We start from the raw sequence: 16,179 nt of genomic DNA on the forward strand, positions 1-16,179 counted from the left end.
AACTTTTCAGATATTGAAAAAAGAAGACGCGAAAGTGTGAGAGACAGAGAGAAACCCGTGCTGATGCTTTAATTTTTTTTTTTTGAGTTTTTTTTTCTGGGCTCCAGCCCAGTCAAACTAGAGCTGGATCCGCCCCTGCATTACAACTCAATATTAAGTTCACCAAGAACAAATAAAATCCATCAAATTCAATTCAATAGTCCATTCACAGAACAAATCAATTTACCAGAGCTGAACTTCAATTTCCAGTTTCAGATTATCAAGGTATCGAAATTTATATATATATTATATATATAATAAGCACCTGTGGAATTGGACCCGGGTTATGGATCCGGGTCAAAGGTTGATGTCTGAAGTTGTTGGCCTGACTAACTGAGCCATGATATCCTTGTCTATATCTTTCATCATTTGAATGATTTGTGTCAACAAAAACCAGAAGCACTCACTTGCTAAGCATTTTGCTCAATGCTGCTATGGATTTTGCTCTAGTTATTTCCATCCCTTATAAGAATTCCGTATCTATATGCTGATATGCCAGCAAACCATGGGAATGCAGATGAAAATGAAGGATCCGGCCAAGTCTTAAAATTAGGAAAAACAAAAAAAAGTTTAGATTTCTTAAAAACTAGAGGAATTTAAACGTGGAAAAAAAAAAGTAACACCAAGCTGGACTGACTGGAAAAAAAGAAGAAGATGCAAATCATAGAGTAAGACCAAAAACTTCTTCCTCATAAAGGACATTTGATTTCAAGTTTAATCCATACTCATGAGTTTATCTATACTGTAGCCAGCTGCTTAGATCTTTTCCGCAAGAGGAGCTAACCGACAATTAGAGATCACTGATGAGGAGAACGATTAACAGTGTGTGCTGGGTTACACAAGGCAATGTGGTTCGTATCCAAGACCAGCCGTTGTTGATTAGCAGTTTATGTTGGTGGAGGAGCATGCATTAACAAACCTGGAGGAACATATAGTGCTGGGCAAAAAGCCCGAAGAAGAAAAAAAACCCGGACCGGACCGACGGGCCCGTCCAGGCAGATCAGGCTTTTTTCTGGGCTCATATGTTGTCATGTGATAAACGGGCCGGGCTTTGTTATGTCCGGACCGGTCCCGGGTCTTCAAATCTTTAAACAAAAAACCCAGAAACCCGGGACATTAGGTGTTATTATGTAATTGGTTTTCGTAAGTGATCCTAAACTTATAGAATATATACAATAACACTGGAACATAACCAAATAACCTTAAACTTAACTAATTTCAATCTCATGATTCCCATTATCGTCGCCTCGCACTGCCGATTCGCCGCCAACCAGCCAAAAATAGAGTTAGGCCCGGAAAACCGGACGGGCTCGGCCCGGATGTTACCGGTCCGGGTTTTACCCGGGTCTGCAATTAACTTACCCGGACCGGGTTTTACCCGGGTCCTAATTTTTTAAGAACAAAGCCCGGCCCGTCACACTACACCCGGGCCCTGAAAAAAAAAACCCGGGCCGAACCCGCGCCCAGCCCTAGGAACATACTTGGACTTGAAGTTGTTAATTATCGAGTGGAATTTATACTTGGGAAAACTGGTAAAGGGTTAGAAGCTTTTAGTTTTGATAGTCTGAGGCATCTATGGTTTTCCCTATATTAATCGTGTTCTGCCATTTCTTTGTACTTATTCACCTAAATGCAGCATGCCTATTATGTCTGGATCATGCCCCTTATTCTCTTGTGCCTGCTTCTTGCCTTTTATTTCTTTGATTGGTTTGGTCTAGTTTGGCCCTTGTGTTCAGTATAGCGAATCTAGTTGCTACTATTGCTCTTTCAACATGTGAACAACTTATAGCTCAGCCAGCATCCCACACCCCACCAAACCATCGGAGCATGGATGAAATCGAAGGAACATTATATTATGATCTAAATATTAACCATCTAGCTTACTAGCTACAAATATCATTGTTTTTTTTTTCAGACCAAAATATGGTAGCCGATCTCAGCTAGAGATCGCACAAGTGTATGGATTCATAATATTCCTATATGCATTTCTAGTATGTGGACAACATGAGGAATGTATGGACAGATACAAAATCACAAAGGAAAATGAAGAAAAAGGAAGGTGCATAAAGCACAGATGTCATTTGGTACACAATGAACACCAAAATGGACATATATATGAGTTTGAGTTGGATTCTGACATACCAAAATACCAAATAGGACACTATCAGAAATTTACCAAAATCAATTACCAAAGGTAAAACCAACAAAGAGAGAAATTTCCGAGTACTTTCTCCTGGTCCCAAGCGAAGCCAGCCTCAATTCTAGTCCTCCTATCCCGGAATCTTCTCATTCTGTCAATCAATCTCGTATGGAATCCGTACTCACAAAAGTGCCTCCAATGGTTAGTCACCAAAAGCTAAAATAATCTCCCACATGGAAAAGCACTTTTCTTCCAAACACTTTTGCAGTTTTGCACTCATATTTGTGTCTCTGTCTCAATTATTTTTGGGCCAATTAGAAAAAGTATATACAATAAAACTTGTGTGGCCTTGTTTGGTTGGGTTGTGTTGTGTTGTGTTGTGTCCCAAGTTCTATATATAGCGCGCGGTGTTAGAATCTATACCCATCATCACCTCCTTCTCTCAGAACCCTTTACCTAATATCTTCTTCTTCTCTTCATCTTCAACCTTCACGCATTTCAGGTAAACCCCTTAACTGGGTTTTCTGGGTTTCTCTCACTTTCTATGTTCCCTATGCTCTTTCATGGCATTTGTATGTTGATGTTTAGGTTGTAGTATTTGATGGGTTTGCTTTAATCTGCTCTATAATGGTTTTTGTTATGGTTTTGTAAAGAAGGTTTCTTTGTGTGCTTAAATTTCATTCCTTTTTGTTCACTGGGATGAATGCTTGTTTCGAAGTTCAATGTAATTTTGTTGTATTTTACTTTCGACAGGTTAAACAAAGCAATACCAAATTCTATGCTCAGTTATAAGTTCTTGTTCATTAGAGTTACTTTTCTTGTTCTAAAGAGAATTTGGTCAGCTTCTGCTTATGAAAAGGCATTGTTTTTACATTTGGTTTTTTGAAGTTACTAGGCTTGATACTTCACTTATTTCAATCTCCTTCTGTGCAATTCAGTACTTTTTGTTATCTATATAGTTAATCATGTGTATGGTGTGAAGTAATTTATGATTAGCAATAAGATTCTTTGTGCTCCTTCAGCAAAGTTAGTAAACTGATTTGTAAACGGTTATGGTATCTTTCATTCTTGCACTGAAGTTCTTACATTGTGTGGTGAATGTATATTGCAGAATGGGTGCTGGAGAAAGTGGCTACGGAGCATACACCTATGAAGCCCTTGAGAGGGAGCCTTACTGGCCCTCAGAAAAGCTACGCATTTCAATTACCGGGGCTGGTGGCTTTATCGCCTCCCACATTGCCCGCAGATTGAAGAATGAAGGCCACTACATTATTGCCTCTGACTGGAAGAAGAATGAGCACATGACTGAAGACATGTTCTGCCATGAATTTCATCTTGTGGACCTCAGGGTCATGGATAACTGCTTGAAGGTTACCAAGGATGTTGATCATGTCTTTAACCTTGCTGCTGATATGGGCGGCATGGGATTCATTCAGTCCAATCACTCTGTCATTATGTACAACAATACCATGATCAGCTTTAACATGCTGGAAGCCTCTAGGATCACTGGAGTGAAAAGGTTTGTGGTCTTTAACATAGTACATTTTGTCCATGTGCTAAAACGTTCACCACATTTTGCCGGGGGCATATTTATTCCTAACATTTCAGTTGTAAAATGGGACCTTACCTCTGGCTTTGGAGATATTCTTAACAGTTTCTGTATGTGCTATCTGGTTTCTGCAGGTTCTTCTATGCTTCCAGTGCTTGTATTTATCCCGAGTTTAAGCAGCTGGAAACCAATGTGAGCCTGAAGGAGGCGGATGCCTGGCCTGCAGAGGTACGTTACTATGAGCTTATGGCTTTTGGAATCTAGTTCTCAACGTATCTAATCTAATTGGTCTTTGTACTTTTGTTTCTAGCCCCAAGATGCTTATGGTTTAGAGAAACTTGCAACTGAGGAATTGTGCAAGCACTACACTAAAGACTTTGGAATTGAGTGTCGTATTGGAAGGTTCCACAACATTTATGGTCCTTTTGGAACCTGGAAAGGTATGTGCTTAGCTGTTGTCATCGTGAGTATATATGAATGGTTCTATTAGTTTGTAGCCTATAATTTGGTTTATGCTATCTCTGTCATATAGGGGGCAGGGAGAAGGCTCCTGCTGCATTCTGCAGAAAGGCTCTCACTTCCACTGATAAATTTGAGATGTGGGGGGATGGACTTCAGACCCGATCCTTCACCTTTATTGATGAATGTGTTGAAGGTGTACTTCGGTAAGAATTTTTTTTAAGACGTATGAGAATCGTTTTCACTGAAGTTTTTGAGTCTTTAGCTAATTAGATTAGTTTGTTCTGCTTGAAAAAGGCTTAGCAAAAATCAGATGGAATTTGAACTTGGAAGTTGTTGATCACAAAGACATTATTCTCGAGTATATATATGATAATGATAGATATGAAGGCAAACCAATATATTACTTAGAGAAGCACTTGTTTTTAATGAAAAATGAATATCATTTCACGGTAGATTTAGTAGATTACTGTGACCAGCTATAGCAACCTAACTTATTTGCTGGCCAACTTCAAATCCCAATAAGTGTGTATTTTATGTGGAATGAGGCATATTTCGCATATGTTGAAATTCTGTCTTTGTTTTGGAATGTTTGCATTCACGGTTTTAAATTTTTTCATTCTGTTTTAGGTTGACAAAGTCTGACTTCCGTGAGCCAGTCAATATTGGAAGTGACGAGATGGTCAGCATGAATGAGATGGCTGAGATTGTTCTTAGCTTTGATAACAAGAAGCTGCCTATTCAGCACATTCCTGGGCCAGAGGGTGTCCGTGGTCGTAACTCCGACAACACACTGATCAAAGAGAAACTTGGCTGGGCTCCTACCATGAGGCTGAAGGTAATAATAGAATCAGATCATACTAAAGTGTTCTCATTGGCAGCTTCTTAACATCAAGTTCAATTATAATTAAGTTGTTGTTTACTACAGGAATCCTTACATTTTGGTGACTTTCCTTTTTGTTGACAGGATGGACTGAGGTTCACATACTTCTGGATCAAGGAACAGATTGAGAAAGAGAAAGCACAAGGTACAGACCTGTCGATTTATGGATCATCTAAGGTGGTGGGAACTCAAGCCCCAGTTCAACTTGGTTCACTTCGTGCCGCTGATGGCAAAGAGTGATGTGCATATGAAGGCTTCTAGCTGCACTTGGGAAAGCCAGTATTTGGTATATGCGGTTATGATATTGTGGCGCATAGTCAAGTATTTATGTGATGATGCATGGTCAATAAGTGGATTGAGCTATTTGTTTTGCTTCCCTTCTTTGTACAATTTAGGGGATATTCTATCATTTCTATGCCCTCATTGTATATCCAGCCTTCCAGGAGCTATTTGCTGCTTAGATTGCCTAAATTTTTCTTTCTGCAACTGAACAATAGTTCAGTTATCAGTTGTATCAGTTCATTTCTTAATAAGATAATTGCTCCCTTTCTGCGCTTATCACTTTTGGACTTTTTGTCCTTGTAATGTGACAAATTTATGTCATTATCTCATCTGGTTTATTCCATTACAGATTTCACATGCATATACTCCTCACAATCATATTCCCTCAAACTCATCCCTCTCCCAACTGGAATTTCTGGCCGCAACTCCTTTCCCTTGAACAGGATATTCTTCAATGAGATTCCAAATATTAAAACTTGCAACTGTTTTGGTGGTTTCAATATTACTAGCCGCACCAAGTAAAAAGCATTGAGTAATGCTGGATTGCTAGGTTCTTCCATCTCATGTATGACCCAACTATGTGATAAGCTATGTAACATTACACAAGATTTTACAGAATTATACTGGTCGGATATTTACTAGAAAAGCTTGCAAGACCCGTATAGCTTTTGGTTTATTTGATCACCCTTCAATCTGTAGTCAAAGTATTGAATCTTGAACAAAATATCTCTTCCATATGCAACTTGTTTCTTTCTATTGTATTTATCTTGATGAAATATGCCTTCTGGCCGTTGTTTTATTGATATACTTGACTATAAAAATATAGAAGTTGATGTCAACTAGTTATTCACAGCAAGAAAAACTAAGCCATCAACATAATTCAATGGCCCAGTTCACAATGCAGCCATGAGTATATGTAAATCAACTACCAATTAAGAATTCAGATTTGCAAATCTCAATTATGCGAATCAATCATCAAAATTTCAATTACATCATATCTTGAATTGGGATAGAAGAGCTTTAGATTTTCAACTCGCAAGATATAATTCCTCTGCACATGTAAAATGCTGAAATTACTGAGAAAGTGAGCATAGTGTGATTAGTGTCTGACCAACAAAAACCAACAAACATGCGCTAAATCCTTAGGTTTTTGTTGGTTTAAGGTTCAATGGTTTTATCTATCTATATTATGTTTGTAGACTTGTTTAGTGTTTCCAAAAGACTTGTAGCAGTTAATTCAAATGTTTGTTCTAGACTTCTAGTAGTTGTACCTTCTGCTTTGTACTCATCCCCATCTACATGCAGCATGCCTCTTTATGTCTTAAGTCTGAATCATGCTCTTCATCTTCTCTGCGTCTCTGTCTCAATTATTTTCGGCGAATAAGAAATATGCACAACTTGTGGCCTTGTTTGGTTTGCAGTGTCTCCATGTCTATATATAGCAGAGAGCCCAGAAGCCATACCCACTTACCTCCTTCACTGACAACCCTTTACCTCTCATCTTCTTCTTCTCTTCGTCTGCAGCCTCAAAGCACCAAACTTTACGCATTTCAGGTATAAACCCAAGTTGGTTTTCTGGGTTCCTCTCATTTTCTGTGATCCCTATGCTCTTTATATGGCATTTTTATTTTATGGGTTTGCATTACTTTGCTCTATAATGGTTCTGTTGGTTCCTATTTAATCAGCATAATTATATCATTTATATATGATACATATGCTGGTGTGGTTTTGTATACAGGTTTTAGAGCTCAGTTATAAGCTCTTGTTCATTACAGTTACTTTACATGTTCATGCGCAGAGATTTTGGTAGAAATTTGCTTCTGCTTATGGAAAGGCAATGTTTTTACATTTAGTTTTGAAGTATATAAGGCTTGATAGTTGATACTTAGTTGAGTTAAGTCAGTTCTAAACATCTGTACATTTTCCTTTGATTCTTATTCTCTGTAGTTCCATGCTGTTCCTAATCTATGGAGTTCTTTTGTTTTCCTGGAGGTGCTTCGCTTTCTAGTAGTTTTCTCTTAAATCTTTTACATTCGTATCAGTGTGGACTTATATAAAAGTAGCAATAGGATTCTTTGTGCTCCTTCAGCAAAGTTACAAACTGATTTGTGAATGCGTGTAATTGGTATATTATAGTCCTTATGGTGTGCAGTCAATCTATCTTGCAGTATGGGAAGTACTGGTGAAAATGGCTATGGAGCATACACTTATGAGGCCCTTGAGAGGGAGCATTATTGGCCCTCAGAAAAGCTCCGAATTTCAATTACAGGGGCTGGTGGATTTATCGCCTCACACATTGCCCGCCGTTTGAAAAATGAGGGCCACTACATTATTGCTTCTGACTGGAAGAAGAATGAGCACATGACTGAAGACATGTTCTGCCATGAATTCCATCTTGTGGATCTCAGGGTCATGGATAACTGCTTGAAAGTGACCAAGGATGTTGATCATGTGTTCAACCTTGCTGCTGATATGGGTGGCATGGGGTTCATTCAGTCGAATCACTCTGTCATTATGTACAACAATACCATGATCAGCTTTAACATGCTGGAAGCATCTAGGATCACTGGAGTGAAAAGGTTTGTGGTCTTCAACATTTACATTTTGAGCACTGAGGCATATGGATTCCTAACATTTCAATTAGAGAGTAAGACCTTACCTCTAACTTTGGAGATATACTTAACAGTTTTCTATATCTGTCATCTGGTTTCTGCAGATTTTTCTATGCTTCCAGTGCTTGTATTTATCCTGAGTTTAAGCAGCTAGAAACCAATGTGAGCTTGAAGGAGGCGGATGCCTGGCCTGCAGAGGTGTGTTGCTCTGTTGTTAAAGTTCTTTGAATCTACTTCTCACATATTTGATTATCGTGATCTTTCTACCTTTCTTACTAGCCTCAAGATGCTTATGGGTTAGAGAAACTTGCAACTGAGGAGTTGTGCAAGCACTACACCAAAGACTTTGGAATTGAATGCCGTATTGGAAGGTTTCACAACATTTATGGTCCTTTCGGAACCTGGAAAGGTAAGTGCTTAGCTGTGGTTCTTGTTAATGTATAGGCATGCTTCTATCAATTGTAGCCTAATTTGTTGCTTTATCCTGGATCTGTCATATAGGTGGTAGGGAAAAGGCTCCTGCTGCTTTCTGCAGAAAGGCTCTTACTTCCACTGATAAGTTTGAGATGTGGGGGGATGGACTTCAGACACGATCATTCACCTTCATTGATGAATGTGTTGAAGGTGTACTCCGGTAAGTACTTTTTCTTACGACGCATGAAAATCATTTTCATTGAAATTCTTGAGTCATTAATTAAGTAGATTAGATTGTTCTTCTTCAACAAGGTTTAGAAAGTTTGCCTGATTAGTTGATTCATAATGAAATAACAAAATAAAAAGTCAGCTGGAAATTTGAACCATATTTAAAGGATAACTTTGAAGTTGTTGGTCACAAAGATTCCTCTTTAGTATTTATATGATCATGATAGATATGAAGGCAAACCAATGTTTACTCAGAGAAGCACTTGCATCTCGTGAAGAATGAAATCTATGATTTATCTCATGGTACTTGCAGTGTATTTTGGTAGATAATATTCATATTCCTATAAGAGTATAAGTGGTGTAGTTTATGTGGAATTAGGCTGATTTCGCATATGTTGACATTCTGTCTTTGGTTTGATATGCTTACATTCACAGTTGTAAACTTTTCCATTCTGTGAGCTAGGTTGACAAAGTCCGACTTCCGTGAGCCAGTGAATATTGGAAGTGACGAGATGGTCAGCATGAATGAAATGGCTGAGATTGTTCTTAGCTTTGATAACAAGAAGCTCCCTATTCAGCACATTCCTGGGCCAGAGGGTGTCCGTGGTCGTAACTCTGACAACACACTGATCAAAGAGAAACTTGGCTGGGCTCCTACCATGAGGCTGAAGGTAAAAATAGAATCCAATTTGCAGCTTCTTAGCTCCAAGTTTAATGTTTCTTAAGTTTAAGTTTATTACTGGACAACATGTGCTGACTGTGCTCCCTATTGTTTTTGACAGGATGGACTGAGGTTCACATACTTCTGGATCAAGGAACAGATTGAGAAAGAGAAAGCGCAAGGTACTGACCTCTCGGTTTATGGGTCATCTAAGGTGGTGGGAACTCAAGCCCCGGTTCAACTTGGTTCACTTCGTGCCGCTGATGGTAAAGAGTGATGTGTTTGAAGCATTCTAGCTGCAGTTCGGAACTTTTTATCCAGTTATGATATTATGGCGCAGAGTCAAGTATCTTTGTGATCAATGTGATGATGCATGAACAATAAGTGGATTAAGCTATTTGTTTTGCTTTCCTTTGTACAATATAGGGTGTCTTCCGAAAGCTGTTTGCTGCTTAGATTGCCTTTAAATTCTTCTTTCTGCAGCTGAACTAATAGTTCAGTTAGGAGTTGTATCAATTCAATCCTATGGGTTGTATCAGTTATTTCCTTCATATGATAATTGCTCTTTTTTGCTCTTTCAATGTTGGTCCGAGCGTGACAAATATAATGTCTACAGATTTGACATTCATATTCTCAAAATCATATTCCCATCACAATCATCAATCTTCCCAACTAGATTTTCTAGCTGCAGTTCCTTTCATTGGAAGGATATTCTCCAATGATATTTTTAGATACTACAATTTGAGATGTGATTTACTGATTCAATTTTATTGATTAGTGAAGAGCTGTTAAAAAACTTGCATCTGTCTTGGTGGCTTCAAACATTAGGCGCTACTAGTGTGAGCTAGATTCTTTGTTTGGATCTTGCAATCTAGGATATGTTCGACTTTTAACGCTGAGAATGCTAGTAATGCTAGGTGAATCATCTTTTAATATCTCATCTAAAGCGTAATGTGACGGGTCATGTAGTATAACAACAAGGTATGTATTCCTTGTGCAACTTGTAGATTGTGAAAGATGATAACAACTACATTATGATAGGTGATGACCTTGCATCGAGTCGTTTGAGTGGCCAAAAATAGCAGAAGTGACGTGGCCGAGTGATTAGGGTTTAGGATCACCAAGGAAACAAGGGGATCCCATCTTATTAACGTGGACATCAGAAAAGTACATTTTATTTTCCTTCATACCCACCTCCCATGGAAAATGACCTCTAGCAATTGGCTAATTCGACTCGACAAAATCCACCAAGGATTTGCAGGACATATCAAATCACCTATTTCCAAATGATAAAGGCTGGTGCTTCTTTCTGTAGCACTTTTAAAAAAAGCCGGATGTCGGTCATGATGATATACACAGAAAAGCACTTGTCAAGGAATTGCTAGTACTGCAATCATAGTAGCAATGCCAAACAGTGCAAACACGAGTAACACATTGTAGGGAAACTAAGAAGCAATTTGTATCGAAAAATGAAGCAATCTGTATCAGAAAGCTTGTTTCGTATATTTTGCCACTCGAAATGACTGCTGAATATCAAGTTCTGACCGTGTTATCAAAGCAATAAGCCAAATACATATTACATAGAACATACAGGTTTAACTGAGTTATTGCATATGGCTCTGTATGGATAAGGGAAACATGTGAACAATATTCCGAATGGGTTATCTGCACAAACAAGAATCTCTGCCATTGAGACTTTGATATACAGGATGGTGTAAACTTGTCTCTTTCTCTCAGTGCTCACTGCTCAGTATCATGAAATATAGGATTACCTTCTAGCTGCTCCGCGAGTTTCTCAAGGATCTTCTTCACAAGATTTCCGAATTTATCTTCACCTGTGGGAGCACTCTTGTCTTCCTCAAGCTCAGCAAATACTAGATCATATAAAATAGCCACTGGCTCGTTGCCTTTGGATGGTGGCAAGCCCAACTCTAGGCCATTTTTCTCAAGATAAGTCCTGATTACTTCTGCACTCCCCAGGTCATCCTTTTTCCCTTGTGATATCTTCTCTACAACATCGCGCAGTTGCTTCTCATCAGCCAAAAGCTGCATAGTTTTCAGGAGTTTATCAGACCTTGTCGACTATAATTCACATAACATAACTCTAGACCAGAGATTAATAGACTTCAACTGTCAAAATCATGAACAGTCTCTATATAAATAAAGAGCACACTTCCTTAAACAAAACTTACATTTTCAAGTAAGTGCATCGTCCAACTTAATTGCTCCAAAATAATCAAGATTACTGAGTATTTACCAATCATTAGATAAGACATCGGTATTTTTATTTTCTTTACCAAAGATGAGAAAATGTCTAGCATATCTTCAATCAGAAAATCCCAACCAGCTAAACAATATTCTAGAATACTGCATCAGGATATTATTTATCTACAGTCTAACTTCCATAAATATCTAGATACTTCAAATGATTTTCAATTTCTCCGGATCTCCCAAGTTTTTAAGCTGACAGTAGCGTACTTCATTTCAAGTTTATAACTTTCTATGCAATCATTTTTCTTTTTCCAACAAAGTCTTACTTTTTTAAACAGCACAACAAGGTATATAGTTCAGAGTTCAGACTAAATATGCGACTAGGATCAATGATAGGTTTTAGATGAACGAACCTAGCAACTCAAGCAGCTCAGGATTAGGCTTTATGTCAAAGAAAAGTCAATAGTATCCATGATCAATATAACAACTAGAGAGGCAGAGATGCAAAAAAAATTTGTTTAAGAAAAAGAAAAAATGGAATAAGAGAATGCGGAAAAAGGAACTACCTTTCTCAGCTTTGAACCATTCACAATCTTAATGTTCTGGATAAAGACAACATTCTTTTTTGCCAGGGCTTCTGCCAATTCTTGTAGGATAGGTTGCAGTAATGCAGCAAATTGAGCTTGGCCAAGTTCTTCTTCCCCATAAGCTTCATGTTTCGTCAAGATATCACTTAGTGGAGGAAATTCTGTCAAATTACACTTCATAAATGATCAACTCTAAACTAGAAACAAGATTTGATATTGGTTAGTATTCATGTGATTGATCCCGTTCTCATTGAATAAAGGAAAGGATGATGGTTATACAGAAAAGTCGATAAACAAACACGTGAAAAGTTGTAGAGACCAGATTAGGAAGTTCATCGCTAGAGCTCAAATATGTAACTGTGAAATCAGCCATACATCAATATAGATTATTTGGAGAACACACACATACAGAGGTAACACAATCACTAATTGTAGACTTTTACAGTTGTACATAATGGAGAAGACCACATTTGACACTTTGACTCCAAGATTCCAAGAGTGAAATATCATATAATAATTCAGAACCGACATGCAATCTTGCTACAATGTACAGTTAGGAAGTTATCAATTTCTAAAACAATCGATAATTTCAGCAAGAGACCATGTCGAAGAAATATCACAGAAGGGTTTCATAGTTTAGAAAAGGAAGGTACTCTACATTTTGTAAAATATGCATTCACTCAATTAATCCATAATCTCTACACTTCAAACACCATATAAGCATGTGACTGAAAGACCGAGCTGTGCAAAAGAATCTTCATTCACACAAGTGATGTCGAAACCACTTAACAAATGCAACCCTAGTACTGCAACAAATAAAAGTTAACCATTATAAGTGAAACTTGTCCATATCAAAAAGAAAAAATACAATTTATCAAAATTCAAGATCTATCCCTTTGGTAATGACTAATGTGGAAACTATATAGATGAGTTGTGATGATGCTATGCTGATCAATGTCAGTTCTTGTTTTACTCTATCAGTCTGACTAAATGGTGGAGATACTGACTGGGAACATCACAGTTGAATGATGTAATGCAGTAATGCTGGCTGCACATGTTGTCTCAGCAAATGCAGGCTACTCTAGTGGGTCAAGAACCTTTTACAAAGGTATAAATGACTAAGAGGAGGCTTCTTGATGAGAAGTCACCTATTAAGTTTGACAGCTACACCTTCATTTCAGCACGGAAATAATCCTGTGCCTTAAGGATGGTGTTTAGCTGTCAGGCACAAATTTTACCTTAATCTTGTGTGTGCACCCAGAAACATGTGTATCTTTTCACAGATTCTAACACATGTTCCAGCATAATGCATGTTTGTGTTCTAAACATTTTACAAACAGAGGTTGCATGTCTGTTTCCCAGACATGAGTGCAAACCATCACTAATTTTATAGCAAGACATTGATACATGGAAGCCAATTTTCCTCTAGTCTTGAGATGCGGATAACATTTAGCTTTCTGACATGGAGGTTTTTTTTCTGTTAAATTTCAAGCTGTTATAGAGCAAAACATGCATTATGGTTTAAAACTCTTAATGATGGTTTCCATCCTCAGGCATCACTTAATCATGAACCCAGATCTTCAACGGAGTTTCATTCTCACTACCCTGATGCAACAGTCCACTATAAGGGTCTATATTACTTAAAGTTCAACAATAGAAATGAGACACACCTAGCACTAAAATTGCAGGAGTGTAGTATAAGAAAAGGCACCTATTATGTTTGACAGTTTAACCTTCCTTTCAACATGGAAAGCATACAATAACCTAAGGATGCTTTTGGTCAGGCAGAAATGCTTACACGTGCCTTAAGGATGTAGTTTAGTGGTCAGGCACAAATGCTTACCCTAACCTTGGATCTGCATCCCAAAATATGTGAATCTTTTCACAAACGCTTACCCCAACCACGTCTGCTTTTCAAACATTTTCCAATCTGAGGTTGCATGTCTGTTTCCGGACATGAGTGCAAACCATCAGTAATTTTATAGAAAAGTTACATAAAGCCAATATTCCTCTAGTCTTGACATGTGGATAAGAACTAGATTCATGACTCGAAGACATTATGGGAAAAATCAAGATTGTATTGAAAAATAATAATATGCATTATGGTTGAAAGTTCTTACTGATGGTTTCCATCCTTAATCATTTATCAGTTAACCATAGACACTGAGCTTCAGAGGAGTTGCATTCTCACTACCTTTTTTTTTTTTTTGAGAAGATGCATTCTCACTACTCTGATGTAGCTCTTTAGCCAAAATAATGAGGCAACCTAGAACTAAGAATGCAAGAGTGAAGTATCTTAAGGCGAGCACAAACAAAGAGGATACTCAAAAGTATCGGCCACACATTCTATACAACCGAACAATGTGTTTCCTTGTGAATGTGACTCGCTAGGATCAACATTAGTCTCTTCCGCATCGATCCTTATGAACTCCTAATGTAGATAGATCACTACCCCTTTCTATATTCCAAAAGCTAAACACTTAAATCACACAAGATATTCTTAGGCAACCAAATACAAGAACATTTCAATCAATGTCTGCAGAATCCACTATAAAACACTAGAATTAGAGCCACAGATTGAATCAAAGAATAACCTGAAACGGGAGGGACGCCCATCTCAACTCCCATGTGAACTAGCGCACCCCGGATCACGCTCTTATTCAGCTTTCCTACATCTTCTGTATCAAGATCAGTGAACAAATTCTCTGCCAGCATTGCAAAGTCATCCTCATCCTCCAAAAACAGCCTAATCGTGTTCCCATCCAATATAGATATCACAATCGGATCATCTGAGTCAAAACCACCAAACTTTCAACACACAAAAAAAAACTCAACTTCATCCTAACAACACCAACCAACCACTCTAAAATCTCGAAAACAATCAATTTTCTACATAAAGATATCAACACATTGATTATTGATACACTGTTCTTATTTCGACAGGCTAAAGAGACAACCTAAGCTTATCAAAACGGTCGGTTTCCGACCAAAACAATGTAATGCAGGTCAGATGTTGTTGTGTAACTCAAGCTAAAGTGAATTACCTTTCAACTCATTTGCGATCGCGGCGATGTAGTCTCCGGCGAGCTTCAGGGCCTGGTGGCGATCGAGCTCGGCTTGTCGGAAGACGTCATCGTCGGCTTGGACATTGATGCGTTTTAGAGCAGAGGACTTGAGTCCCTCAGGCAACGAGAGGCCGAAGAGAGACGAAGAGGCTTTCGAGTCGGCTAGGTCGAGGACGTGGCCTCCGGTGAGGGTGACGTCAGAGTCGGGTAGAGAGAGGTCGACGGCTCTCAGGTGACTGCCGTCAAGGACCGTTAAAGCTCCGTCCGACATTTTCAGAGAGAGAGAGAGAGAGAGAGAAGGCAGTGTGTAGACTTGGAATTGAACTGGTCTTGTTAGTCGTTTGTTTTTATCTTCCCTTTTGATGTCCCAAAAATATAAAAGAGGGTTTTCGTTTGAGACCCTCGGCTTTATGGTTATTACAAAAAATGAGTCTTTGTTGAGTGGAACCTAAGTCGAGCGCGAATAGGTCGGCTCAAGGTTTCACATTTTCTCAAACTTGGAATTTGTCAATTATTATTGTCTACTTGATTAGACATGTTACGTTTAGTGTAACAAAATTTTATAGTGTGTTACCGTTGTTATTTTGGGTCATTTGCAACTTTAAAATCGTATCGTGTGAAATGATCAAAGAGACTATGATGTGTTTACTTATATGAAGTTAGCGTGAGAGATAAGATGCGGTACTGAAATTCGAATGTGAAGTGGTAATCGTGATAATTTGAAAGTTGATAGTTGATTTATTTTGTCATGATTTTGTTTTCGGTTGGAATATGTGATTAGTGAATTCTATATGGTGAGACTTTGAACATGAATTGTGATACTCCAACTTATTGCCTCGGTTGAAATGATAATGACTCGAAGTTTCAAATTGTTAATCAATTCAACACGATAAAACCGCATATTTCCATTTGATATATACAAAAATGTTAACCACCGCCATATGCCAATCACCTAGTTCCATTTTTTCCACTCTGATTAATATAAGTGGAGCGGCGTAAGAATATGGCAATTCATGTTTGACTGTTTATACGATATTGAAGGAGTCGAG

At 38.2% G+C, this 16,179-nt stretch overlaps 2 protein-coding genes across 4 annotated transcripts; one reads left to right on the plus strand and one right to left on the minus strand.

Annotated features, from left to right (window-relative positions):
• The first annotated feature begins 2,537 nt into the window (after positions 1-2,537).
• On the plus strand, positions 2,538-9,848 carry LOC126798178 (GDP-mannose 3,5-epimerase 2). Of its 3 annotated transcripts, XM_050525047.1 has the most exons (8): positions 2,538-2,681; positions 3,291-3,698; positions 3,863-3,956; positions 4,039-4,168; positions 4,261-4,393; positions 4,818-5,025; positions 5,155-5,215; positions 9,450-9,848. In XM_050525047.1, the coding sequence occupies exons 2-8, from the start codon at positions 3,292-3,294 to the stop codon at positions 9,542-9,544; spliced, it is 1,128 nt and encodes a 375-aa protein (XP_050381004.1). In that variant the 5' UTR covers positions 2,538-2,681; position 3,291; the 3' UTR covers positions 9,545-9,848. The 3 variants fall into 3 exon arrangements, with proteins under 3 accessions (XP_050381004.1, XP_050381003.1, XP_050381002.1); XM_050525046.1 differs by lacking the exons at positions 2,538-2,681; positions 3,291-3,698; positions 3,863-3,956; ... (2 more) ...; positions 4,818-5,025; positions 5,155-5,215 and adding exons at positions 6,620-6,906; positions 7,521-7,931; positions 8,069-8,162; ... (1 more) ...; positions 8,466-8,598; positions 9,070-9,277 and having other exon boundaries at positions 9,389-9,848; XM_050525045.1 differs by lacking the exons at positions 2,538-2,681; positions 3,291-3,698; positions 3,863-3,956; ... (2 more) ...; positions 4,818-5,025; positions 5,155-5,215 and adding exons at positions 7,304-7,344; positions 7,521-7,931; positions 8,069-8,162; ... (1 more) ...; positions 8,466-8,598; positions 9,070-9,277 and having other exon boundaries at positions 9,389-9,848.
• An 875-nt stretch (positions 9,849-10,723) lies between these two features.
• Positions 10,724-15,449, minus strand: LOC126798270 (uncharacterized). Its single transcript, XM_050525186.1, has 4 exons — positions 15,110-15,449; positions 14,660-14,854; positions 12,045-12,226; positions 10,724-11,313 (listed from the first exon to the last, which is right to left on the minus strand). Exons 1-4 carry the CDS (start codon positions 15,399-15,401, stop codon positions 11,008-11,010), a joined length of 975 nt encoding a protein of 324 aa, XP_050381143.1. The 5' UTR covers positions 15,402-15,449; the 3' UTR covers positions 10,724-11,007.
• Positions 15,450-16,179: the final 730 nt, after the last annotated feature.

The sequence above is a fragment of the Argentina anserina genome, chromosome 6 (genome assembly GCF_933775445.1).
Source record: "Argentina anserina chromosome 6, drPotAnse1.1, whole genome shotgun sequence".
Lineage (NCBI taxonomy): Eukaryota > Viridiplantae > Streptophyta > Magnoliopsida > Rosales > Rosaceae > Argentina > Argentina anserina.